Genomic DNA, 27765 nt, shown 5'->3' with positions numbered 1-27765 from the left:
CTGCAGTACCAATGTTTAGACAGAATCTGTTTGTGCTCCTTGCTCTCGTTTTCCTTCATGTGACTCTTAACCATCTTTGCTTTCTACTTTAGTTAACACACTGCTTGCCCTGAACTGCAGAACAAAACACTTCTGCCTCATGCTATTTGTGTGCCTTCGCTCAGTAATTCATGCCAAGGACTAGTAGTAAATGCAGGGCTGCCACACAACCTATTTTCAGGGTCAGTCCACGTGGAATCTGAAGGGTTTGCCTTGGATTTCGGAGTGCTCAGCTAACTAGGATCTCTCTGGGTGAGTGCCAGATGGAATTTATGGAGACATCTACTCAACTGAAGTGGATAAATTGTACAGTGCATGTGCAGTGAGCCTGGTGCTCTCAGAGCCTTTCATGATAAAGTGTGACATTCAGTGGGTTCAGTGCTCAGACACAAGTCATTTGTACTGTAAAGGCACAATAGAGCAAACATTTTCTGGAAGCACAGGGTTTTCTAAGCCTACAGTACGTGGCCAACATTCCTATGTTTCTTCGTCCTACCCTGGGTACATGGATTTGTTTCTCATAGAAAATAAACAGGTCTTAGGCAAGCATCAACGCAACAAAAGAATTTGGCAGTTTTAACAATAAATATATGTTGGAAATGTTTAAGATGTTTGAACCAGCTGCTCATGTCCAGCTTTTGCCTCCTGTGGGTCATGTCCAGATGTTTCTTATCTTGCCCTTACCCACTGAAAATTACATGTGACATATTCTGCCATGATCTGTTCATGTTCTTAAATCATCAGCATTGAAAACTGGCTTATACTGCTTCCTCTTAATGTATATGAAAAGAATTCCTTCCAATTAACTTGAAAAAAAATGTTTAACAGAACGTACTCTTGTTAATCATTTGGGAACCCCTTCTGGCCTTTAGCAACAGCTTTGTTAGGAGAAAGAAGATGAAATAGAGTCCCTTTCAGCTTTTGACAGACACGTTGCAGCCATGTAGTGCACTCTCTCTGTTGCATTGGGCCAGCACTGAAGAGATGTGATTGCCAGAGTGGAGGAGAGGTCTGGGTTATGTCCCCAAAGGTCACTGTTGCCAGCAGGCAATACCTAGAGAGTATATTCCCTGAACTCCCCAAGCTCAAAGGGTTTGATTGTGAGAGCCCTCACACTGGAACCCACAAACAGAGAGAGATTCTTCTGCAATCTCCATGCTTGGCTGAAGAGGGGCCACAATGTGGCCTTTGTTATGGCAGGGAACTTCCCTGCCACTTACAGGGACGTTTCGTAAGAGACAGCTGAAGAATCCAAGGTAAAATGCATTTTTAAATGTTGGCAGGTAACACTGGCATGCAAATTCTGCAACTCAATCTCCTAACTTCTGTTACTACCTTGATGAATTGCAGACAAAATATAATTAAATTAAAAAAGCTTTAAATTCCTGTAAATATTACAGATCTTTTTTAAGTCTTTAAATCTAAAGATTCAGTAGACAACCCCTTTTGGTCCTAAAAACCATAGAAGCATAGAACATCCCGAGTTGGAAGGGACCATAAAGATCATCAAATCCAGCTTCTAGCCCTGTGCATGACAGCCCCAAGAGTCATACCATGTGCCTGAGGACATTGTCCAAATTCTTCTTGAACTCTGTCAGGGTGGTGCTATCACCACTTCCCTGGGGAGCCTCTTCCAGTGCCTAACCACCCTGTGGTTGAAAAAATCTTTACCTGATATCCAGCTCAAACCTCACCTGACACAGGTTCATGCCATTCCCTCGTGTCCCATTGCTGGTCACCAGAGAGGAGATCAGTCCCTGCCCGGGCTCTTTCCCTCATGAGGAAGCTGTGGACTGCTGTGAAGTCTCCCTTCAGTCTCCTCTTTTCCAGGCTGAAAAACCAAGTGATCTCAGTCACTTCTCATACAGCTTTTCCTGTAGACAGCTCACCAACTCTGTAGACTTCCTCTGTATGATCTCTAATAGCTTTATATCTTATACTGTGGCTCCCAAAACTGCCCCAGTGCAGAGCAGAGCGGGACAGTCGCCTCCTTGCTGGGCTGGTGATGCTGTCCCTGATGCCCTCAGGACAGGATTGGCCCTTCTTGGCCCTTCTGGCTGCCATGGCACTGCTGACTCATGTTCAACTTGCCATCAACAGGACCCCCAGGACCCTTTTTTGTGATGCTGCTCTCCAGTATTTAGTTCCTCAATCTGTGCATATTTCCAGGGTTGACCCACCCCAGGTGGAGAATCTGGAGTAAAATTCAAGTTGACAGAAACATATTTTGAAGAATCTTTTGCAGAATACAAAGACAAAATTCAGAATTCCTGTGTTTTGAAATCTAACCAATACAGTAAGGTGATGGCTTATTTTCAAACCCATCTTTGTTAACAAAGAGTGATGAGATTCACTTGTTTTTGAAGTGTTACTGGGCCACAGGATGAGAAAATTAGTAATGAAATAAAACCTTCCTCTGCCTCTCGCTCAAATACTCTTTTACAAAGCAGGGCAGTGTGACAGCAAGAGCGAGCATGCTATTTAAATATTTGCTATACCACATGCTAGAGAAAGGACAAGGGAGCTTTAGCATTCACTGTCTACAATTTGCCTAACATCTGCAAAATAATCAGAAACAGAAGTGTGTAGATGGAGTTGGGGGGATATTGTGATGTATTCCCTTTTCTGTGATCAGAAGCCATGAAGCATGGGGAGAAGGAAATAAGCAGACCACAAACAGTGCAGGAACAAGGTCACCAGGAAGGAGCCAGAAGATGAGAGATTTGGGTCAAGAGTGAACTGTGCACAAAAGTACTACTTCTCATTGTTGGTCTCTTCCTTTGCCTGGAATTTGTTTACATTTTATTTAGAAGAAAGAGATATATTGGTACGTGACTGGTAAAAATTCAGAACAGTTCTTAATAACAAGGAATAAATGTTTTTTCCCTGTCAGTGCAAGCTACTATCCCCCTTTTTAGCTATGGGAGAAGCTGAACGGGTAGTTATCCTGATAGAATTACTGCAGTGTGAAAAGGTGGATCTTCATCCTACAATGACCTGGACAATTTGATTCCTTCACCTTTCCCATTCTTATAAAAGTGACTAATTGTGCTGAAGCAGGTTCAGGACCCACTGAATGAAATGAAGGATAACAGCCCACAAGAATAGGATGTCCTCTCCCTCTGTGTAAACAACAATCAAGTGCTGTTTTTAACTACAAGATGGCTTTATTGCTTCAATTTGTTTTATGGATTCTTCACCATCCATTACTTAATTAAACTTAAAATACAAGCTTGGCTTTATCATTACTGAGCCTGTGAGCAATCATTAAGTGTCACTGAGCCAGCTCTTTGTGTGGTTTTACAAACCTTTATTTTGAGGATAGGGTGGGAACAGCTTATTTGATCTGGCTTGGTTATCCTGAAATCGATAGGTTGTACCAGATCCTGAACACACTACTGCAGTACGTATGCGAGATAAAATACAGGGTCAGGAGGCTTGTTTAGCTGATGCATTTCATCAGTGTTATAAATATACACCAGGCCAAAACCAAAGTCAAACACGGTTGAATTAGCTTTCTCTGGTGCCCCATGGAAATACCCTCCTTCCCTGCAATAGTTTTTCCATGGAAAGCTTTCTAAATTATGTCATATTTCTCCTTCCTGACACTCTTTAACTCTTTCTTCTGCAAGTATCCAGTAATAGACAAGTTCTTTGATAACATTAGTTTTTATATACTTTTTCTTTTTTTTTTTTCTCAGTGTGGCTTTTCTTTTTTATTTTATTCCATCCTGAAAAACATTTCAGTTCATTCAGTGGAGTTGCTATAATTTTTGCTCAGTGCTTTTAGTTTCATACTCTTCTCCCAACTTTTTCCATCGAGGAAGCCAGGATCTAAGATCCCTCCTGTGTTTAATTTAATCAGCATTTCAGATTAGCTCCCTACTACCCATGTGTGTGAGGGAACAAAAGAAACTTAGCATGAACTTTGTGACTGCTGCTTGCTTAACAGGACTGGTTTACCACTTTCCTGTAGGAGCAGCAGAATCAGCTTAGTGAAAACTTTTTGTTGTTCTGAACTTCTCTTGAGACACTGAGAAAAAAAGACTGAAACAAAGGACGGCTTGAAGGTGAAAAAGGTGTCAGGAACAGAGGTTGTCTGCTGCAAGGGTTCCCAGGTAACAGGCAGCCTGGGCTTCTTTAGCTGTTTCTGAGACAGACAGATTGCTGAGTCAGTGCTCTTACGGTGTCCTTCAAGAATTAATTAAAGCAGTGAAGAATATGCTTTGCTTCCTCAGTAGGATTTTTTTTCCTGAAACTGTTTTGAGCAGTTTTGGCTGGAGGAAATGGGAGACAAGTGCCATTATCACATAAAGGCAAGACCACTTCCTCCAGGACAAAAGTCACAGGTATATGGGTCAAAACAGCAGCTGGAAAAAAGCTGGAAGTCTTTCAAACACATGAGCTTTAATTAGGCAGACTCAGAATAATTGGAGAAGGTTTGTACCAGACCACCTGGAAGCAAGCTTCAGATGTTTACCAGTAAGGATAAAGCACCTCTGCCTAACCTTTCTTGTTACCGGAATTTTACACAGCTTGATTTAATCTGGGTTGGGATAACAAGCCTTGAATATGAAGTTCTCAGGAACTTTGTTCAGCTGATTTTCCAAATAAGCTCCATACTTGTAATATTGTTGTAAATGCACATTAATTACACAGGAACCTTAGACGTATTTGGCAAAGCTGGTTGCCACAGCAGTTGTTGCTGTTTTACATGGTCTATTTAAGCAGTTAGCTTTCTGGTATGGTAATATTACAAAATAAGCACACTCACTGTGGGGAGAAAAGCAGCAACCCACTAAGCCTCTTTCTTCCTAATATGGTGAAATAAAAAGCCTTGGTCCCAGCCAGCTGAAGTGCTGATGGAGCCAAAGCCCAAGGATCAGTGTGGTGTGGCGCCTGAAGAGCACAAAGGTCGTGGTCAAGATTCACACTGGGAGGGCAGGAAATGTTTAAATTCCCTGACCATGACTAAATGATGGGAGCCAGTGATGCTATCAGGGGTGCCCTCTTCTCATCCCAGCTCGTGTTTGATTCCAGAATGGTGAGAGCGTTCCCTCCTGCAGTTGCTGGCTCGAGAGCTCTGGGCTGTGCTGTATAGCATGTATAGGGACTTGATTTCCACAAAGGTTTATATTAAGCAGGGACATGAATTTCTCAGTGAGCAGAAATGTTGGGATCTCAGGCCCCAAGCTGAAGAGGAGCTGGTGAGAGACAAGCTGTGGCAGAAGGACACACAGCCCCTGGTGTCTCCTCTGCTTGCACAATGTCCAGTGAATGGAGGCCCCAAACGCCACTGGAGTTCCAGGCAGCTTTGCCTTTTTCCTTACTCGTGTTCACTATCAACTTTTCAACAAAAGAGCTCAGGTTTTCACAGCAACAAGCAATGGGTTGATGGGTGCTGTTTGCCCCGTCCCACCTAGCTCCCAGCTGAAGAGATGGGGTTTTCTGGCTGCTTCTCAGGAGTTCTGCTTCTGCTGGTTAAAACTCTGCTCAAGGATGCTTGGTACACTATTAACTCATCATATTTAAATCCAGTGATCCTTGCATTTTTCTTACTTGCTAATGTGAGGATGAGACATAGATGAATCCACAAAAGAAAGGGAAATCCATACAAAAACCCTAGAGGCTGACATGTCCAGATGCATAATTCCGGTGATTATAATTTATCAGGTACCCCAGCCGTGTGAGGCTTTGGGAATAAAAGCCGACTGAAACTCACATCTCCCCAGAGGGAGAGCTACAACAAAAGCGTTTTAACCACACTTGTGCCGCCAATTCCTCTTGCATTTGGTGACTGTGGCTTGTTCTAATTAAAACAATAACAGTTTCAGCACTGTGTTCTAAAGCAAACAAACTGTTTATGAGGGGAAAAAAGGAGAGAAACACTGAAGATAGCACTTCTCTTTCCAGAGAACGTCTCCCCCACCACATAGCGTGTTCTCTCCTGCTGCAATGCCATCGCCCATCAGAGAGCTTTGCTTCCCAGCTTTGCTTCCAAGAGCACAGGGGCTGATTTGGCAGATGAATCATCCATATTACACCTATGAGTGTTCAAAAAGAGGCGAAGGCCTGAGCTTTGCCTTTTATAAAGTCTGATCATGTCCAAAGCTGGGTTTGTTGTGCTCTGTTGTTCCCACTACAGCTCCCCAGCCTGGAGCTCAGATCTAGCCCAGAAGGACCTGCCCAGATAAAGTGAGGAGGCCCTGCGAGCTCCAGGGAAGCATCCAGCCCTTCACTGGCAGAGAAGGATGAGGCAGAGGCAGCAGCACAGTGAGGGAGAAGCATGATCAGTCGGCTTTATGAAATAATACATTGTTTATACATCCATTAGGAAAACTTTGATAAGGAGGGAAACACTGAAAAGGAAATATCTTTTTTTCTAGTGGAGTAAAAGTGATGCCTGTGGTTTTAAACAAAGGCGTTTTGGCAGGATCATGCCGTACAGAAGAGGAAGAGAAAGGGAAACTATTTGAATTAATTCAGATAAGTGAAGGTCAGAAGACCTTAGGTCAGAATTTTCCATTAATTCCTATGGTCTAGCTCTCTGCCAAAATTGTTACCTCCTAACTCCTTTGTACAAATATTGTTGTGGTTATTACTACTGATTGCTGTATCTACTGCAATTACACATACAAAAGCTGTTTACAGTATTGCAGCCATAATAATGCGAAAGAACAAAGTCAGGCGATTTTCATGGTGGGTGTTATATGAGATTTCGAATGAATTTGTATAACTCTCTTCAGCATGTACCTACAGTGGGGAAAAGACAAGAACAAAAGAGCAAGGAGCAAACCTAGCTTTAATTCAATACCTGTATTGAATCTTAACTTGAAACTTGTTTTTTGGTGAATCATAATTTTTTGAACCTTGATCAATACCTCTGTTTGACCTAGAATATACTACTTTAATTCAAAGTCAAATTTTGTTTAAAATTATTTTAACTTAAGAAAAAAACCCAAATCTTTTTTTAAGCGTTTTCAAATTAAAAGTAATTCTTTTTCCAAATTAAAATATTTCAAGTTTTTTTCTTTTTTGGAGTGAAGACGAGTTTGTAACATATTTCAGTGTTCCCAGTTCTCATTAATTTTCCCCAGAGAAGTTTTCACTGAGGCATTTCATCCAGTAAGCAAAACAGGAAGGGATAGAAAGAGAAACTGAGGCAAAAAGAAGTGAAAATAGTTTTCCAGTGTCTCTTTAGATGGATACCAGTATTAGAAATAGAAATTGTGTTTCCTGAGTTCCCTCTAGATTGGGAAATACTGAAGGACATTAAAGAGATAAGTTATCAGATGCAAAATACATGTCCAGCCTTTATTGTTGTGAGCAACGGAGATCATGACAATTACCAGGACTGTGTACTTGGCCTCTGAAATCTTGTTCCTACTTCCTGGTACAGCCACAGGTCAAGCACTGGTTGCCTGCTCCATTTGCATGGCACAAGTTAGCGTGATAGAAAGATGATTTTCTTTGTATGGCTTTCTCTTTTCAGAAAGTCCTTCTCTCGTTGTCGAAGAATTAACAGGATGCTTTCCAACGAGTCAGTGCCTCCTGCCTTCAGTCGCTCCAATTCTCAGGCCTCCATGGACAGCACTTCCATGGAGGACTTCTGGTGTGAGGTGGAGAGCATCAAGGAGAGCAGAGAAGATGGACCTGAAGAAGCAATGCTCTTGGAGTTCAAACCTGCTGATGGTGAGCACATGAACACCACTTAGTCCTCATTCCCTGGCTTTGCCTCCTCCCTAAAGAGCCATGGCCTGATCTCCTTCCTCACATGGCTCAGTCTGAGCAGAAGTACTAGTCTGGGTCTATGATCATTGTAGCTCCTCTTATGAACATCACAGTTAACCACTGGCAAGAAACAATAATTGTCTGGTTTATGCACTGGAGCCACTAATTAACTTCTGAAGTGAGTTTTGTTGCATTGATTTTATTTGTGCTTTGGGAAGACAGATACAGTGTAATTCAGAAAAGAGAGGCACTCAATGAAAACTAAATTTACAGCATTAAATAGATTAAACCAAAACATTTAAAGTAGCAAAATGTTAATTTAGTATGCTATAATTTTAAACTTTCTGGCTTTTCATAGGATATGATTCAGAAATAATTAAAGTGTTGAAGCAGTTTTTGGTTAGATGTAGTATTCTCCTATCAGGAATTTGATATCTGCCTGTTTCTCTGAAATTGCCCAATTAAGATATCATTCAAGGAAAGTTTAGAGATAAGTCTGAGTGTAGGGATGCCTACATTGTTCAGGCTCTCCACTTGACCAAATTAATTCATCACTTATACAACATGTCCTGAAGGTATTACTGCCTCATTGTGTTACCATAATGTTTTCCCCTCTCGTTAGGCACTGTGTTTGGAAAAACATTCAGTATGTGATAGCTTGTTGCAATGTACCTTTGTGTTAGATGATTTGATAACACCTAGAACAGTGGTTCCCATTTTTTTTTTTTTCCAGTTAGGACCCCCATCACGAATGTATTAGATTGTGTAACACAAAATACCAGGTGTTGCTATACAATGAAACCAAATTTCTTCTGAGGTCGTGACCTGCTGATAACTGCTGCTACCCTTCTGTGGCTCCTGGCCCCTGGTCTGGTAACTACTGATGTAGGGATAGATTTTGAAATGATGGCATGCTCTTTCCATACAATTATTAACATGAATGATAATGTATTTTTCCTACCTTGACGTGCAATGGGATGTCATTAATTCTGCTACCAGGAAGAATGGTGGAAAGTACTGCTTTATTAAGCAATCAAATATGCAACCAGTCATGGTAAGTAACCCATGCAGAGGTGTCTAGCTCCAACCATGTGCTTTTTCCATGGGAAACACCTCCCATTCACTAGTTTCCAGCTGGGCTCTCCTGGAAGCTAAAGAAGACCACCAGAAATCTTGGTCTGCTGTGAGAGTTATGATCAGTCAGCCTAAATCCACTGTTCTGAACTCCTCTGTTTCTTATTGGGAAAACTCCTGTCTGGTCATACTCTTCAGCATGGAGACTCGCTAAGGAGATCATGAGCCTCTTGGTGCCACCTCCATGCAATTGTCAGCACAAACTAACAGGTGTCCCTGACTCGTCTGCGCAGTCAGGGGAATGACACAAATCTGTGAGCTGCCAAGTTGGATAACTTAATAGGACAAGGCAATACAAGATCTTACTTTCCAGAAACTTCTCCATCAGTTTCATCAGTGCTGAACTAAATCTTCTCAACTGCCTGAACCCTGCTGCAGTCCCGTGTTACCCTTTGTCTGAGTACACCTCATGAAATCACATTGATTTTTTCCCCTTTGCCCTGAATTAAAAATTAGACTGCAAGTCAAAATGCAATACATCTCCACACTTCATTTACCTTCATATTAAATGCATATATATGTATTGCATACACCCACACACAATCAGGCAGTGCTTGTCCTAGTTATTAACATCAGGAATATATTCAGTCTGGGATCATAAATCTTGGAAATAATAGTGAGTTCTATTAGGGTCCTAATAGGATAATACTCCTTGCCAGTGATCAAAACACTAAAAACCAATGTGGAAACCCTCAGGGCAAAATAAAAGCAAATATTAATTTCAGATGTCTTTGAGAGGAGGAGATGAAGATCCTTAAGAAGGAGGCCAAAGGGTGATAGAAGCCAGGCAGGCATGACTGTCAAAACCTCAGTGTGCTTTGCCAGACATCATGTGCAAAGGGCAGACAACAGCATACTTATTCTGTTGATGTTAGCAAATACAGTCAAAAAGGAACAGAAGATCATAACAAGTGACACAAGGGATGAAAATGTAGGGGAGGCGAAAGTCGTGGTGTATTTAAGATGCCCATGCTGTGCAGAATTGCTTTACAACTTCTGTTACAAGGCTTGAATGCTGGGAGTTATTTAAGGTTATATCTCTGGGCTGTTTCAGGTTATATCTGAGATTCAAAGCAAGACACATGTCTTTCCTAGCAAACTCTATGAGAAAAAGAGAACTACTCTCTCAATTATCTGTCTTCTGGTGCTGCAGAATCAAACACAGTATCAAGACCGTGCTCTATTAGTAGCTAAAACTATAAAAGTAATGCTTTCTTAAACTACATGGTGGGGGGGGGTTTAACCTTAATTTGATACCAGTGTGTCTTAAAAAATTGAGCATTTTTTAATGCAATAATTTCTTCTCTTTAATACTTTTACTCTTCTGATTGCTGTCATTATGTGTTAGTCTATTGTTTGTGTGTGGTTGGAACAGGAAAAGGGAAAAGCCAGAGAAAACACATCACAGGGTGACTCGTAAGCACGCAGAATTTAATGTCTGCCCTAATGTTTTTCATAGCAAGTTTGATTACAAGGTAAATTCTTGGAAAGAATATGTCAGGACAAAAGCCAGAATTAATGTTACTTAAAAGCTGAAATATGGACACATGTGGCTCCAACAGCAGCGCACAAGAAAGAGAAGAGACCTTCTTAGAAAGAAGAGTGAAAATGGCAGAAGAATCACTGGTTCATAGGTACAGAGAAGGAAGAGGAACAGTCTTCATCCTGTCTGTGGATACAGAAAGGATAAGAGCAGAGACAAGCTCTTTCATGGGATACAGGGCTGGTCACACCCCTGGCTAACACAGAGCAGGGGTTTAGAAGCAGCTATTTTTGTAGTGCTTTGTAAAGGGGCAGGGCAGTTAACAATGAAGTCAGTGATGGTACATGCATAAGATGCTTTTGCTTGTCCCTACAGCCCAGTCCTGTAATTTCCTCTTTTGTGTATGTAACTGCCAAAGTGCAGCAAACTGGTGTCCGTCAATCAGCCTGCATTCTGATGTCAAGAAGAGGCAATAAAGGGAGAGTGGAAATACCAACCTGCCATTAAGACTGGTGCTGGGACAAGAACAATAAGTGCATTGACGAGTTGTTTTATAGAACATGCTGCAAATTAATCAGTTTCCTGTTTGACATGTTTATTTGTAGTACCTCTTCTTCAGTCAGGGCTGGAATGAAATTACTGTCTTGTGTCAAGCAGCTTACTGCTGAGCTAGGATTGCTCACAAAACCGAAATGAAGGTCCTCAAAATCTCCTACGTGAATAGAGATTTTAAAATACTATGACTGTTTATTTTTAAAAGAACACAAATCAAAAAGCAGTAAGAGCAAAGTTTAAAATTACTGAATGATTCAGAGAAGGTAGACTTGGACCTTTCCACAGCCAGATAGTGACAAGGGACATTCATTTCAGGTAACAGGTAGCAAGCTGAAAACCTATATTGTCTTCACATGGACAGTTTTGGTAGTGAGAGGACTGCAGGTATGGCTCTGTGAAAAGATGCCAGAAGCATCTGCCATGTCCAACAGAGCCAGGATAGAAAACAATTCTTCCCACAATGCATACCCTCACTATGGAACCAATTCCAGTATTGAACCAGTTGGGAATCAGGTATTGAACAGATTAATGAAAGTATTAACATTGAGATCCCAAAAAACAATGGGGTGTACAGTGCTAATGAGTCTTTAATAATTAGAAGTTAGAGTGATACCTGGCTTGCCAGGATGGCTATTTCTGCGTCTTCCTCCCTTACATGACCTCTCAGACACTTAGCCCTTCCTGACCCTTGTTCTTTAGTGAGCAGTTCTGGTTCTTAATAATCTTGTTCAAAACAAGCAGTTGGACTAGGTGGACATCACCCTTCTCTCACTGTGGCTTCTTCACCAGCTACCAGCAGACCCTCTGGAATTGCACCACTAGAGTGCAAATCCATTATTCTGTTGCATACACATCTCCAGTATTTCTGTTTATTTGAATTGGAATGCCAATTTTATTTCCATCAGCCAAATGGAAATAAATTCTCCAGTACACCATGCTACAAATGGTGAGTGTGGCATAAATGGGAACTGAGGGGATTTATGCTTTTGAATTATGAGTTAATTTTCAGGGACCTTGCTTTGTCAGGCTGGTTACTCTGCTGCCTTCTTCACGTGCATATGCTGATAAAATGCCTCTTCTGTTTTCCTCATAAGCCTCTCTTTTGCAGATACTGATAAACTGAAAGTTTTTTGAAGACAATATGTTTACAAACCTAACTTAACTTGCCCTTGTGGCCTAAGAAAGGTTGGAATTAGAGTATTCTCAAGGTAAAGACTGTGATAGCAGTCCAACATGCCAACTCTTTTCCTCAGTCCCCTCTCCCTTCTTGCCAGGGTTATTAACATGCTGTCTTCCTCCACAGAAGGGGAGCTGGAGGCGGAATGGCTGCAAGACGTAGGTTTATCCACATTGATCTCAGGAGCTGAAGAGGAGGATGGCCAAGCCCTGCTGTCCACTCTGACCAGAACTCAAGCTGCTGCTGTACAGAAGAGGTACAACACCTACACTCAGACCCTGAGGAAGAAGAACAAGCACACAGTCCGGGATGTGCGAGACATCTTTGGCACCAGTGACTCTTCTGTAAGTGTCCCCATGCATGCCTTTGATCTTAACTTTTATGCAATTTGCAAGTAGCTCACCAAAGTTTGTGCCAGACAGGAACCCTTTCCTGCTGACAATGCACAGACAGTCATTAGCAGTTTCTGACCATAACACCAGACTTTTAATGTTGTAAACAGTACATTTGAGAGGAAAGGAAAAAAACAAATGCAGTGTTACAGTTTTGTAACTAACCTGTAACATAAAGTTGTATCTGTTGCCAGCCATCCTCCTGCAGCCTCATGTCAAGACTAACATTTGCTCCTTTATTTTTTGGAAACTGGTGAGTTACTCTTGGCAGCTATTCAAATTTTTGATGGCTTCTGGGGACACTTGCTATTTACTCAGCAGTCTCAGCGGTGAAGTAAAACTTGTCTAATGAAGCAACTGGGGTTCAAATATGCATAAGCAATTAAACACATGCCAGCACGATTGTAGCTTGTACACTGGCAGTTACATTTCTCTTACATAGCAAACAAAAACCTATTACTGTTCATTTGCTTCATGGCTTCAGAAATCAGCAGTACCTCTGGAGGTTTCATCCACTTTTCCCTGAGGATAGCTCTGAACACACCAGTTCCCGTCAGTACATTTTGATTCTGGTGAATGTAGTCAGCTGCGTGAGTTTAGTCCACTGCTCAAAGCAACACTCATGATTTTATGTTTATCACTCATGATGTCTTAAATGGGAATCACCAGTAAGATCACAAGCTCACCTTTGAAATTATTATTAAAATTGTTGCCATTATAAAACTCCCACAAACTGTTTTTCATTATGGCATTGCTTTTTCCTTTCCTGTGTGTTCTCCCATTTCCTCAAGGCTTGATATCCTGGATTATTAAAAAAAAAATTGGGAACAAAAATTGTAGCTGCATAGTTATGTTAAAATTACAAAGATACAATGTCCAGATATTTAAACTTTTTGTTTCCAAATTTAATATCTGGATTCGTTTGAACCTCTTGCACATATCCCACTAGTACATCCAGTAGCATCCAGTAGTTTCCTGTGGGCAGACATTCTTTAATGAGAGATATCAGGCATGTTTGCATGAACATTAAAAAGCTTGTGGTACTTCTAGTTAGATTAGCTCACTTCTCCTGATTCAAGTATCTGTAAACCATAAAGTGTTTAATTTTTTTTACAAAAGCTTGAGTTTCCTAATTAATTTAAGCCAGACAAATAAGAGTTGTATGTTTCCTCTCAGATGGGCATATTATTGATTTATTTTTGACCTGCTTATTTTCTCCTTCTAACTTGATAAAGTTTCTCACTTGCAAAAGGAATTTGGATGCTCAGAGCAGCTGCCCTTCAAATCAGTGTTCTACCTCCTCCAAAAGTTAGTTCACTTACTAGTTCTGCATTGTGAAACTCTAAAAGATAAGATCAAATCAGTAATTAGGTCTTCTAATTCTTCTTCCCACAAAAAATATGCAGTTCTGCAGGTGCTGACCTAGATGTTAAACCCAGATGCCCAAACACAAGTGCAGAGCACACCATCACCTCCTTCCCACAGCCTGTGAAACATTTTAGTTCTAAAAGCCTACAAGGCCCCAGCACTCTAATTTTCCTATTCACCAGTGCTCCTATCTCTGCTGCTTGTTATGGGATTTAGAAACTTTGTCCTAATTATCAGCCCTTCAGGGATAAACACACTTCAGGAGGGCTTGTGTCCCTGACCTAAGGGTTTCCCAGGTCAGGTTTCCCAGGTTTTTAAGGGGGTATCAGCAGTCCCTGGATCTTTGCTGCCACTTTGGGTATGGCCCTACAGCTAGCTGCCAGAGAATCTCTGAGATTTATCAGTTTGGGGAAGAGAAGGACATTAAAAACAACCCAGCCAAAAGAAAAGAGTGGCTGGAGATGGGGACAAGCAAATCTTTTCAGCACAGCTGGGGAAGAGAGGCTGCTTGAAATGACATGCAGTTCTGCTTTCCCATCCTGCCTTTTAGTTGGGAAGGGCAGAAGTAAACAGAACATGCTGCAAATAGCAAATCAGATCTAATTGTTTCACTTAACTCTATAATCCTCCCCATTAGGAGAATGGATTTACACCTCTTCCCAACAACCTAAGAATCACAAGAGCCCAGAGGGATGGGTCACAGGATGGATTACTCTCTTTCTCGGCTAATGATGAGAGAAAAGGGGATTAGCTCACTAGGGTCACCTGAGATGAGATTTAGGGGACCACTAAAGAGGCATAAATTAGTTGTCATCTGGAGTGAGGGAAGAAGAAGATAGATTTGCCCTAGTTTTTTCCTCTCTGTTCTGAAAAAACCCTGCCTACTAGATGTTTTGGTACTACTGCCTAGTGGCCAGGCTCTGCATGGGTCAGCACAGAACAAAAGGTGCTTTTCCAGCCATCCTGCCTTGAGGTCCATGCCCTCATGGCAGGAGTGTCCCCTCAACAGACAGAATGGACTGAAATAAAAGGAAATGCAGCTATTCCTTTTCTTGTTTTGGTAGCAGGGGTTTATTTTCTTCTGTTGCCTGTCCTGGAAAGAAGCCATTCATCCCTTGGGGCAAAATGTTGCCCCTTGTTACAAAAAACACTACCCCTGTGGTTACAAACGCCACACCTTGGCAAGCAGAGCAGCCTGTCCCAGCTGAGGTGCTTTTGCTCTGCTTCAGACAAGTCCACAGCCAGCAGACTCGACTGACAGCCACACTACAGGGTTTTAAATTGGATAGTTTATTAATCACAGTGGCCTGATTTTCCTTACTGCTGCTACCCTGCTGCTTCCATCAGAAGCTATCGGCTCTGCTAGTGCTCAGAGCTTAGAAAAATCAACAGCAGCATACAAATGGGGGACACACATACATTCATTGTGTTATTGGACAGGGGAGATGAAGCACTGTGCTCATTAACAGCCCAACCCTGTACATTGTAATTAACTAAAACTCCTAAAGACTTTCTATAAGCATTTTACTTCATCAATGCATGACAAAATCATGTCCTAGTTAAAGAAAAATCCCTTACTAACCCAGAGCTATTTGCATGAAAAGGTGTTTGTGGTGGCAGTGCCTGGAAATGTGAATATATTCAAAACATGGGCAAATTTATCCTGGCCAGAGCTATAAGGTTATGCTCCTTTGCCTTTATTTCCTTTAGCTTCAGGGCTGAAAATAAAATTTTGTCTCTTTGGTGCTCCAATGGTTTGGTTTTACATCTCTACAATGAGTGTAGCTACTAAAGAACTGTTTGTCTTCCTCATCTCCATCCTCTCCTTTGCTCTTCTGATTTCATCTTCCCATTGGAAATTCCTGTGTATGTTGTAGCAGTAAACAGTGGGCTCATTTTTAGTGTGTCTAATGAATCACTTTCAGTCAAAATCAGGATATGGGAAGCCTCACCTTTGCTGAAGCCTCAGGCAAATGAATAAAGCTGTCCCAGTTTATTTAAGGACACAGTTTGACTCTTGGTCTTTCACATTCATTGGGAAAAGGTCTTCAAAAGTTCTTTAATTTTCTTTTACCCTGCAGAAATAATCTGGATCTTTAAATTCATGCATTAAAAAGGTTTTATTCCCAGTCTTTCTAACATTAAAAAATGTAAGGGCGGGGAGAAAGGAAGACATTTTAACAAAAGAGACATCGATTTGGTTTCATTATAGACTCTCACTGTGGAGGCTGGGAAATGGGGCTGAGGATATGAGATTTTCAGGTACCCCAGTTATTGTGCACAGTTCACATTATGCAGTTCCCCAGGCTAGGGCTGCCTGCTGCCAGCCCTGCTGGTGCCAGGCAGAGTGTGCAGTCCACTCCATCTTCCATATCTGTGTCTGCCAGCTCTGCCCTGCTTATCAGAACCAGGGTACTGCAGGTGCTTCACGACTCGTTTCACCCATGTAACAAGGCTGGAAGAGGTTTTTTCTTAATAAATTTGATTTACCATAAATCTATTCTGAGTATTGTTCACAGGGTCAGACATTTTGAGCACTGAAAGTAGATGAGCCAGTTGCTAATATTTACCATTAATTTCTCCATCTGGATCTTAAGCAGAAGCATATCTGCTTTTATGGTTGATTTTCCCAAATTGCTGAGACAAGTTTAGCAATCCTCTCCAATTCTATACTCCCATCTGAAATTTATAGGGCTTTTTTATGTCCTGAAGCTTTTTGTGTAAATGTTGTGGGATTTTATCTTGAGTATCCAGTACTCTTTTTTAAAAAATCTATGGTCCTTACAGTCTTCTGGCAAAGGAAGCCCATGTGACTCAGATCCTGTTTGCTATCAAGTTCACAAGGCATTGAATGGACTTTCTCAGGAGAGATTTTATTCTTGTTACATTTGACTTTGTTACCCAAATAGCTAAAGGATAAGACTGGATAAAACAACTGAAACGTTATTTAAGACTTCCAATTAGAAGAGCTGCCTGTCATTTAAATATCTGACATTTTTTGACAGCCTGAACACTTTTCCCACACATTGACTACAACTAGGGAAAATAAAATTTTTGCCCTGAGGCATTGCTACTTGTTGATAAACAGCTGACTTAGCAATTTAAAGACCAATTAAAAGAGCTGCTATTAAGGGCTCATGGGGGCCTGCAGCTACAGGTTCAGCTGGAAAACTGGGTCTGTTCCATCAGGCTCAGGGTGTGTGAGACAGCAGGTTTGAGAAGGGCTGGGTGCTTCCCACAAGGGTACAAATAACAGCAGAAAAAATGTACACATTGTAGTTCCTTTCACTGAGTAACCTTCAGAGCAGTTTTATTATTCCTGATCTTGTTTTTGTGTGTGTTTTTTTTTTTTACTCAAGAATGAATAGTTGAGCTGTTATTACCCATGGAACACAAACACTCAGATTTGTCTTTATGAGCCACAAAACTGCTGAGGACAAGGCCAAAACTCCGCTGCTAAGAAGAGGTGACACTGCTTGAAAGTCACCCTCTGGGCTGCCAAGCCACCTCTGAGCAGTGCAGAATGGTTTCTGGAGTGGAAAGAAATGAATTTGAATATAGAAAATGTTTCTTTGTTCCCCCAAGTTGTTTGTTGCAATTCACTGATAAAAGTATTAGTGGAGAACCTGTGGGAGGACATCCATCCTTTAGAAGCTTTCTGGTGCCCAAATCACAAGAGGTAGCAGACTGACTGATTTCTGCCAGGTCCCTGGGAATAGTGGGTATTCAACATGTGCCAAAGAGTCTTCAAAAAGATATGTGACCAAAATTATTAAAGCCAGGATGAATTACAATTTGAGGAGGACCTTTCAGTTAGCCTAATTCTGTACAGCAATTTACTTAGCTAATTTCAGTCATTTTATAGGACAGGACTCATTAGGTGCAGCAAGCTGCAGTATTACTGACCTCCATACGGTCCAAATCTGTGCAGTCTGGGGAAGATTGATTCTCAGGCTTGGCTTTGAAAAATATACTCTGAAGAATCACAACAGATTGTTTAATCTTGTCAAGAGAGTGTAAGCAGAGAATGATACACCTTTGCTTGAACTGTAGCAGTTTCTGTCTGTAGACGTTTGCCTTCACTGCAGTCTGATCATTTTTCCTTGCCTATCAGCCCACATTTGAGACAGTTCCAGTGTCACCAGTATCTTCTAATGGTATCCAGCTTCCTGGGCAGAAGCCAGTTTGGAAATCAGTTAGCTGTGAGTATGACAACATGTAACCAGTGTTCACTTCCTCTTAGTAAATGACAGACAGAAAGATCCTTTTCTGGTTCAGAGGTTAGTCCCCTCTTTCATGTTGCGGCAATGCTATGTATATTTCTTCAAAATCATTGTCAGCTTATTGTCATGCAGGAACCAAAGTTTGCCATTAAAGATCAATGTTGTACAGACACAGACTGCTGCCCTTGAGGCACCAGCATCTAAAAACGCTGATCATTGCAAGGCTGGGAATGTAAAAATAATCTGTAAGCAATATCCTGCAGAATTTGTCCAAAATATGTCATTAGTGTATTTTCGTGTTGCAAATCAAAGTATATTTCCTCCACGTTTCTTCTCTAGTATTGCAGAAATTGTAGTATTAGAAATTTATAATTTTCCTAGTTCTGCCCTGTTATTCTGATCTAGGAATGGTGTTATCCCTTAAATTCTTTGCCCTGACAGTGATTGGCAGTGCTAATGAAAGTAATAGCTCCCCTCTACACAGTGTCTGGATAATTGTCAGCAATCTTCCATGAGAATGTTCATCTCTCAGTTTGAAAGCTCTTCCCATCACCATTGTTCAGAGCTTAACTAAAGGGATATTAATACCCAAATTTCTAAACTAATCCCTTGGATGTTTACCTCTGGATTCAGGGGCACAGACATTTTCCTTGATGGCAAAAGCTGCTGAGCTGATACTTCTGCTCTGCAAGCAGTTTTACTGAAACAAATGGGAACCAAATGCCCAGAGGTACCATGAGCAGCCTGTGGTGCCATGTCCAAGAGAGATGGGAAGAGAGATGGAAAACACCTTAAATGGCTTGGACATTAGACAACAACTAAAGCCACAGTTCAGAAACCAGAAGCCACCTAATAACACACTTAACTTTTTTCATATCAGACTTGTAAAATATGCGGTGTTGCAGAAAAGTCCCTGTAACTGTAAATGGAATGATTCAGAGAACATGGGGCAGTGAATTTTAAAAAATTACATGTTTATAAGACATGTAATTTTTTTAAATTCACTTCCTGATTGCCATGACTTTTGAATACACTTGTGTCCTGTTAGTAAATTCTTCTCTGTAGTTCTGGGGGCTGAAATTTTACTTCACTTTCAATTAAATTTATTATTCCATCCCAAATGGATTTAGGAGCTGAACGTTACAGGAAAACTAAAAATTTTCCTGAGATACTAGAGATCCATCAGGAAAATTGGCAACCCTTTAACTCATTTATGTTTTCACGCTTTGGCCTCCATGACAATAGCATATTTCTGGACTTGATTGTACTGATTTCAAAAATTTTCCTCTGACATCCAGCAATTTAAGGAGGTGACTAAATTTTAGAGAAGAACATTAAGTCATTTCACAATATCTACTATAAATGCTAGTAGATACAGTGTTTTTCAAACTGGAAAATTGCATGTTTTGTCCTTTTATGGTGCTATACACCTAAACTATCAAAAATGAGAAATATGTGTATGTCACTACATAAAATATATGCACAATATCTTGTGATTGTATATAAGTCATCAGTAACTTGAGAAACTGTGTCAACAGCATTTTTCTGTCAAGACCTTTTATTTTTAATTGTTCATTTGACAAGTGCCACCACAGTTTGCTGGCCTGGGAAGACAAGGATGGAGTAAAAAAACTTGGTAATTCCTGATAAACAGGAAGTTCCAGCTTGACTGTCTTTCTCACAGAAAGCAACAAGTTAAATAATCTAAAACGAAAATAGGGATTTTATTTCTAAGGGGTTATTTCCTCAAGACAAAACAGGAACATGCTGTGGTTTGCACTGAAATTCCTCTTTGAAGCACTTCCTTTATTACTTTCTCGAGAATTTTGTCGTCTTGGTTCAAATTTTTAAAGTCTCCATACTAAATGCAATTTATTATTCATATATTATTTCCCTTATTTTCAGCTAAGAGCTGTCTAGACTGTGGAACAGATAAAGGCAGCCCATCCATAACAGAAGAGCTCTCCTATGATGTTTCTTTCTCAGAATCCATTACAGTCCTTCCGAAAACCCAAGAGTGGCCAAAAAACCAGAGGTTCAAAAAGGAAGACTCGGCTTTGCCAGTAAGTTTCTTCTCCATATATTTCCTTGATTGTTTTCTTTAATGCAGCAATTTCCTGTTTCATATCCCCAGCACAGTGGAGTCTGTTGAGATACATGATCTGGCCCTTGCAGTGTGTGCTTTGTAGAGACTTCTCTGGGTGCCTGCCTGCTGCCTGTGACTGATTCCCAAAGTTAATACAGATATCCAATCCAGGTTTTCATTTGTACCCATCATGAACATGTGCACCCAGAGGAGTATTTGTAACTCAGTCCTCAAATATTGCATCATCCACAATTTTTTCACCCAGAAATAAAAAACTGCTTATTGGCATTAAAACTAACAACCATTTTTGTTATCTGTCTGCTTTCCAACTTTTTTTCCCCACAGATTATCTGCCTTTGTTAACATGTGGATTTAAAATTGCTTTGCAGATGAAGGGAGGAAAGCAAACCTTGTTCCTGCAGCAGTACTAGCTGTTTCCAGTCAGTATTGAGTGTAAATCACACTATAGGAGAATCTACACAAATTGTTCAAGGAAAGTTTGCCGTATCATCCAACCAGACATGCACTGAGCAGTTGTGTCATTATCTGGAATTATGTCATGAAGTCATGGAAGTAAATTTTCTACTCACATCAGCCCTCACAACTGCCATCACTGAAAACTGGAGCATTAATGTGCTTCTGATACCACCTTTTCAGTGACATTTATGAAGTGGCTGTAAAGTATTTGGAAAAATTTCCTGGATGTTATGATGTCCTGAGGTCCCAAACTAATCTGAAATTGTTACAATCCACACAGACGTTGAATTATGTGAGAATTAGTCTGTTGTCCATCTCAGATTCCATCAAGGAAGAAGCTGAGATGCAGAAGTAAGCTTCTATGTTGAATGATAAGACACCATGTAGATTGCATAATTTATGTGAAATCCCTGTGTGGTTTTTTCTGTCTTTGGTTTTTTGGATTTTTGGGGGTTTTTTGGTGGGGATAACTTGGTGGTGACTAAGGGCATCTCTACACTCATCATGATTTTGGTCTTTACTACCAACATGCACACTCACGATACATTCTCTGCAACAGCACAGACAATTCCCAGTTGACGGAGCAGGGAAACTGATGACAAAAAGGGAAGAGAAGATGCCATATTGAATTATGTATCTGTGGATTCATAATTGATAAGCCTTAGAAAATGCCAGTATTGTGCTGGAGTTGAACTGCTCTGCATGCAGGACATAATTTTATGAGCTCAGAAGGCCACACAAGAAACATGCCAGGTCATTGCAGAGCATTTCTGAAAAAAATGGGCAATCATAGCTGTTGATGTTGGCCTTTCCCCTGCTTCATCTGCTGCTGCTCGTGGTGTTTGGTTCTATCCCATGGTGAACTCAGACTGTAATGGGCCTCAGCAGAAAAATCTCCTCTCACTCTGCTACCCTGAGCAGCCAGTCACCTACACACAGAAGGACAGTGGGGCTACACTGAAGGCAGTGGAACATCACACTTTCTCCAGGGTGTGCCTGACAACATAGCCAACTTCACTGATGGTGTGTACAGAGCTGCACAAATATTGGATATCATAAAATAGCTTGTCCCCTGCAGCAGGGAGTCCCCTGACTCCTACAAGAGTCAACTCAATATCCCCAGGAGCCTAGGGATTTCCCCAGAGTGCATGTGATTTCTCCAATGTGGGACCATGGTCCATGTGACTTGAGTTGAAGATACCACAGAAGTACAAGTTAGAGTACACTGCGCAGAAACAACATTGCAAAACATCAGACGCAATCCTTAGCCAAAACATTGGTAATCTAATTTCAGGATAGCACAGCCTCCTTCAAACCTGCATATTACACCACTGTAAGAAAAACCACTGGAAAATTGTGACACAAGGCAGAGAAAGAGAGCCAGCCCCAAAGTTTGTATTAACCACAGCATCACATCACAGTGAACCCGAGGCGTCAAACAGCCACTGTGGAAAATCTTTGTAGTACCCTTTTTAATCAGTTTTGCAGTGCTTAGAATTTTTTCTCTTTCCCCCCAGAAAATATATGTATACAGTCTGGGGTTTTTTCCTTTTTTTTCAAGGTGATTTATTGCATTTCAACTGCTTTTTGCATCACTGGAATCAAAATGTGTAGATATTCTTTAGTATTTTGTGTTTCTTCAGAAGGCTAACTCTCATGCAGCTTTTGTTACTTTAAGTCTCAGAAAAAAGCTAACAGTGCATTCTAAGGAGGAATATTCTGGGCTAAAAATGCCCCAGGCAGCAAGTAAAAAAGTTATTCCATTCCCTACACTCTTTCTCCCCCAATTATTGTTAACCCCTATTGAAAGACCATATGCAGTGTAGTTTATGAAGTCCTAAGCTACATGATCTAGGTGTCCTTTGTACTCTCTTCCTTTTGAAATCTGGCGTAAGTTTAGGGTTTTTTGTTTACCTTTTTCTTAATCAGTTTGACTGGCTTAAATTAAAGATGGGTTAAATCTTTTGAGTCTAAATTTGTTTAAAAAAATGAAGGACTGAGCTGAAATCTCCAGAAACAAAACATTACTAGAGACTGGGTTTCCACTCAGTTCCCTAAAGGAATAAGATGATTTTGTAATACTGTTTATTTATGCCTCTTATTAACAATGCCTGGTTTAAATTTTAAAAAAAGTACAATACCAAAGATCCACAGTTCTTTGAAAAGCATGTTTTTTACCATGTTTTTTTACTATGAATTTTTTATTATGTCTAACAGTTATGTCAGAAACTGATGGGTGTTTGTTCTTCTTGACATTTGTACAAATGCATCTGTTATGACGCAACATTCCTGGCTCTGGTCCCTGACACTGCAGTTTCTAAAATATGTAGACATCTTCACATGCCCCCAAATTACTCAGTATCATTTAGTTTAAGTCTACTTGAATAAATTATTTGTTGGCTGCTGGGAGTCCTGCTTCTAAGCTTTCTTGAGTAATAAAAAATACCCCTAAGTTGGCAGGTTGGCTTCTGAACTAAGCAGTTTTGCTTCTGGGCTTTTCCTCAGATCTTCAGTTTGAACTCCCCTGTAAGACCTCATAAGTTAATAGCATTATGCAAAGCAGGCATGGATTCATTGCACACACACAGCTGATACAGAACCATATCCATGATTAACCATGCCAGCCACTTCAACAGCATTCAAAGATGTTTTGGGGAAGGCAGGAGCAGAGCAAAATGCTACATCCTGCAGAAACTGGGCAAAACTTTTAAAGAATCACATAACCTGTCTGTCCTAGCTGAAGTACGGGCACTTCCCACTCAAGCTGCAAGGGTACATGGTGAACAAGAAGCTCAGTTTTATGTTCAGGTGGATGCCAGCTGTGTCACCATGCCAGGCCAATCTACAGGGCTGTAGTTATCTCTTTATTGTTACCCACCTACCTGAATGTGACCTCCAGTCACATCCATGCATCTCTTTATAAACAAAAATTCACTCCCTGTAACTTTGGTGCAAATAAAGACGCGACCCATCTCTGCTGTAGAAATTCATTGTTCGGAAGAGCCGCTTTGGGCTGACGGAGGTCGGGGACCTGTCTCCTGAGGACATGAAGAAGATCCGCTACCTCTCCCTGATCGAGCTCACGGCCTTCTACGACGCACTGGGTGTGGAGCTGAAGAGGAACCGCGTGGAGAGGGTGCGGGGACGAGGTACCGTGTGTGGCATCCCCTCTGCAGCTGCCTTCGTGTCCACCAGCTGTGGAAGAAGGTGCTTCCGAGGCTCTGTTTCCTGCTTTTCACATTTGTTGTTGTTATTTTTAAGAGAATGGTCTTTTTGGAGTCCCTCTCACCGTGCTGCTGGAGAATGACCAAAAGAAGGTTCCTGGAATAAAAGTGCCCCTTATCTTCCAAAAAGTGAGTATCACTTGGCCTGCTTGGTCACTAGGATTTGCTTTTCCACCATTTGCATTGACACTCGAAGGAGTCATCAGATCAGAGAAGTTTTAGACTTTCAGGTGTCTAGAGACTGTCTGACTGAATATTAAGGTTTGAAAACTTTGTGACAAGGAGAGAAAATCTGCTCTTTTTTTGGCTTTTTATCTCTGGTGGGGACCTTTTTTGATTTTTGTAATTATGTGATACCACACAGGAAAAAAATGTCTTTCTGTTTCCCTTTTTCATCAAAATAGAGAGCCAAGCAAAATTATGTGTGTGCAGAAGAGGCAGTTGTTGTTTCAGGAGTTTTCATTTCACATTAATTGAAACCATAGGTATTACTTAGCTACTGTTTCCAGAATGGAAGTGATATCTTCTGATTGAGGTTTTTATGACAAGACAGTGGTATTTAAAAGAGACATTTGGCCGCACAAGGATACCCTGGGGATGTCTTGGAGGCAGGAACACCGACACAATTACCTGTGCAGTTGCACAGATTTACATAGACTCAAAATGGCAACAGATTTCATTATAAATACTGACAAAAGAAGTGTTGAGGAGTGTCAGACTGACACAACTTGAACATTTACATGACTTTGTGATTAGGTCCACTGCTGCCCTGTCAAGATAACTATGGAAATCAGAAGAATCAAGGTTAGGGCAGGAAGCAGATCTGGTGGTGAAAGTCCAGAGCTGTATGATTAAATGCTGGAATTTTTATTATTTTCCTTAGTGTTCAAAATTAAATAAAATCAAAGTTTTTTTTTTTTTTTTTAATAACCAATTGGAGTGGAAAGTTTAGTCCTCTATTCACAGAAATTTGAAAATAAAATATCCTGGGATCATTTTCTAATCAGAGTTCTCAGTTCCAAAAACCTATGTTATCTATAGACCTTTCCCTTGTGCCCCTTGGGCCACACTTAAACATTCCTCAGAGGTTATTTTTCCTTCAAAACACCATTGTGTTTAAACATATCTGCTGTTTTATTAATATATTTATGTGTTAATTGTTCTATAGCAGTGCCAACTCTCAAGTCAAGGACAGAGGGGCCTATTGCATTAGCAGTTTTCTATACTCTGCATACTCCTTACTTCAGGATCGAGGCTATGGAGACAAATTAGGCAGATTTATTTATATGAACTGGCTGGATCTCATTAGCTGGTTCCATAGAAATGTATATTTTTCAGATTCGTTTCAAGGACACCTAGGTTGAAAAGAAAGTCAGGAGTATTCTTAAGCACTTCTGAGTAGTTTCCTGGATTTTTTTGTCTCTTCTTTCAGCTGCTGCTCAAGCTTGAGGAAACAGGTTTGGAAACTGAAGGAATTCTACGGGTTCCTGGATCTGCCTCCAGAGTCAAGGTACACATTCAAGCCAGTTTTCTGTCTTCTGGACCACAGACTCTATGTAAAATAATACAGCATACACACAAATTCAGACTGCACATAAATACAGATCACATAAATGCTGATCTGTGTAGCTCAGCATTCCTACTCCTGCCAGTGAAAGGTCAGGTTAGTTCCTGGGAACCAATAAATCACAGACCATTTGGTCTATTACTTTGATTTAGTTAATGTTCTATATAAAGCATAGAGGATGTTGAATGTGATTTTTCTCCACAAAACTTGGAGACATCCTTTCAGTTTATCTCTGTCATCCAAAATTGCTGTGATCTTATCTCTGTTTTAATTTATTTCAGAAATGCAGAGTCCCTAAACTGAGTGAACATCAGATAAAGATCTTATTCTCTGTCATTTTAACCTCTGTGTCATTTTATTTTCCATTTATCGTCTGTGATCTTGCAATTTCATGATCCAAGTGAGACAAATTTGGCCTCTGTTCACTGCTGGCAGCCTGTACTGCATTTTCACAGGCTATTTGTGGGCTATGAACACAGTATAATTGGCACCCAATAACCTGACACTCTGGGCCAGTAATATTTGCAATTGTTTCTCCAGACCAACTTCATTCCAGGAGCTGGAGGAGGCAAATTAGAAAAACAAGAAACTTTTTTGGTTGGTTGAGCTTTTTTCTGGCCTTAGTAGGGTCTATCTCTTTCCCAGATTTTTGCTTTTTTTCTTTTTTTTTCCTTTTCCCTTAGGCTTCTTTTTTATCTGGTTTAAGCAACACTTTACAGTGCATCCTACTCCCACTTTTTCAGCTAATTTTGTGTTTTGAGGCAAGAAGTCTTAAGATTGTGGCAGCCACACAAATGATGGGGATTGCTAAACAATTGGATGGGCTGAGGACCATAAAAAATGGCTGAATAAGAAGAAGCAGCATTACATGAAACACACCAAAGTTAGGCAGCAGCATCCCAGCTCCTTCAACTCCATGCACTGATAAAAGTCACCGAAGCCTTGAAAAGTGCCACATCTTGCAGAAGGGAGCTCCTAACTTGCCCTGTACTTTTCAGCTTCCTCACTTTTTCATACAAATGATTGAATGTTATTTCACACAATCTCAAATTTTTCCAGTCTTTCCATGGAGATTACACAGCAGGGCTGTGCTCTAATTCAATTATTTTCATATTCTTTGCATACACTGCACTGTGTCTGGTTCACTTCTTTTTCACAACCTGTGTCCTGGGAGCTGCTATGAGCTATAACTTCATATGCAACTCCTCCATACTAGGTGGTAAGTTAAACTGCCCATATAAAAGTTTTTAAATTATTTGAGTTTTGGTTTCATTTGAGTATGCCCAACAAACCGGTGAGCAAGAGAGAGATTTTTTCAAAGCAGATCCAGATTTCATCCTTCAAAAACCTTCATACATTATTATGACATTAGGACCTAAGGGCATTCCAACTTTATTTCAGTCTTGTTTGGAGTAACAAAAGGCATATGGAAATGATTAAAGGTTGCTCTTCTATGAAACAAAGACTAGAAGTGAATACAAGTTTTCCTCTGTAACAAAAGCTGCAGTGAACCGAAACTGTATGATAGTCTAGTGAAGGATCAGTCATGTTAAAAAAAATTGTAGCACATATTTTAAAAATATTAGATGCAACAGAGATACATGTATACAAGGCCGGGGAGGGAGGGAATTGAGTGTATAAAATACATCCTTACCCGTGTGGAGATATATATATATATATATATATATATATATATATATATATATATATATATATATATAAAATGTTTATGTTTCCAAAATCTTGCATTCTGTATTTGTGACTTTTTCCCAGTTCTCAGCAGAAAAATGTGGAGTAGAATTCTGTCCTCTTGTGCTTTTGATGAGGTGAGGATTTCTGTTCCACATTTCCAGTGAGCTACAGGAGAGAATTCAGTCTAGGTGTTTGTATTGATTATGTGCAAAGGATGTGAATACAGAGGAAGCTGAGATAGCCCAGATAAAAACCAGTAAAATGTGCTAGTCAAAATGAGACTGTAGCATTTTATGCCAAATCCTGAACGACTTTCTACTTCCGTTTGTGCAGCCATTCTACTTCATTATGTGTGACTGTACTTGATATGTAATTTCCTTCCATTCATGTGAGACGTGGCAAGCAGAATTCATTTCTAAAAGCTTTTCTGCCTGAATGGACTGAACTTTTTGCATAATATTAAAGTACAACTGACAAAATCATGATCCAAAATCAAATATTTGCTAGAGATATATTTTGTCATAAATGGTCTCATAAAAAGCAGCAACAAATTTCCTATGGATAGGACAGTGTTTGGCCAGTAATAATTGTGAAAGCGGCATTATTTATGGACATCC

At 40.4% G+C, this 27765-nt stretch overlaps 1 protein-coding gene across 2 annotated transcripts in view; it reads left to right on the top strand.

Moving 5' to 3' along the window:
* The window catches only part of ARHGAP28 (Rho GTPase activating protein 28), a 76473-nt gene that overhangs the window by 33652 nt on the left and 15056 nt on the right, over positions 1-27765 (top strand). For both annotated transcript variants that reach the window (XM_074548797.1, XM_005486693.4), the window contains exons 2-8: positions 7532-7731; positions 12246-12463; positions 17994-18081; positions 20008-20165; positions 23649-23814; positions 23927-24018; positions 25322-25399. In XM_074548797.1, the coding sequence (XP_074404898.1) occupies positions 7532-7731; positions 12246-12463; positions 17994-18081; positions 20008-20165; positions 23649-23814; positions 23927-24018; positions 25322-25399 (1000 nt within the window). The remainder of the gene's footprint in view (positions 1-7531; positions 7732-12245; positions 12464-17993; positions 18082-20007; positions 20166-23648; positions 23815-23926; positions 24019-25321; positions 25400-27765) is intronic.

The sequence above is a fragment of the Zonotrichia albicollis genome, chromosome 1 (genome assembly GCF_047830755.1).
Source record: "Zonotrichia albicollis isolate bZonAlb1 chromosome 1, bZonAlb1.hap1, whole genome shotgun sequence".
In the NCBI taxonomy this organism is placed as follows: domain Eukaryota; kingdom Metazoa; phylum Chordata; class Aves; order Passeriformes; family Passerellidae; genus Zonotrichia; species Zonotrichia albicollis.
Note: the sequence above shows the minus strand (reverse complement) of the source record. Positions and strands in the feature narration are given on the sequence as shown.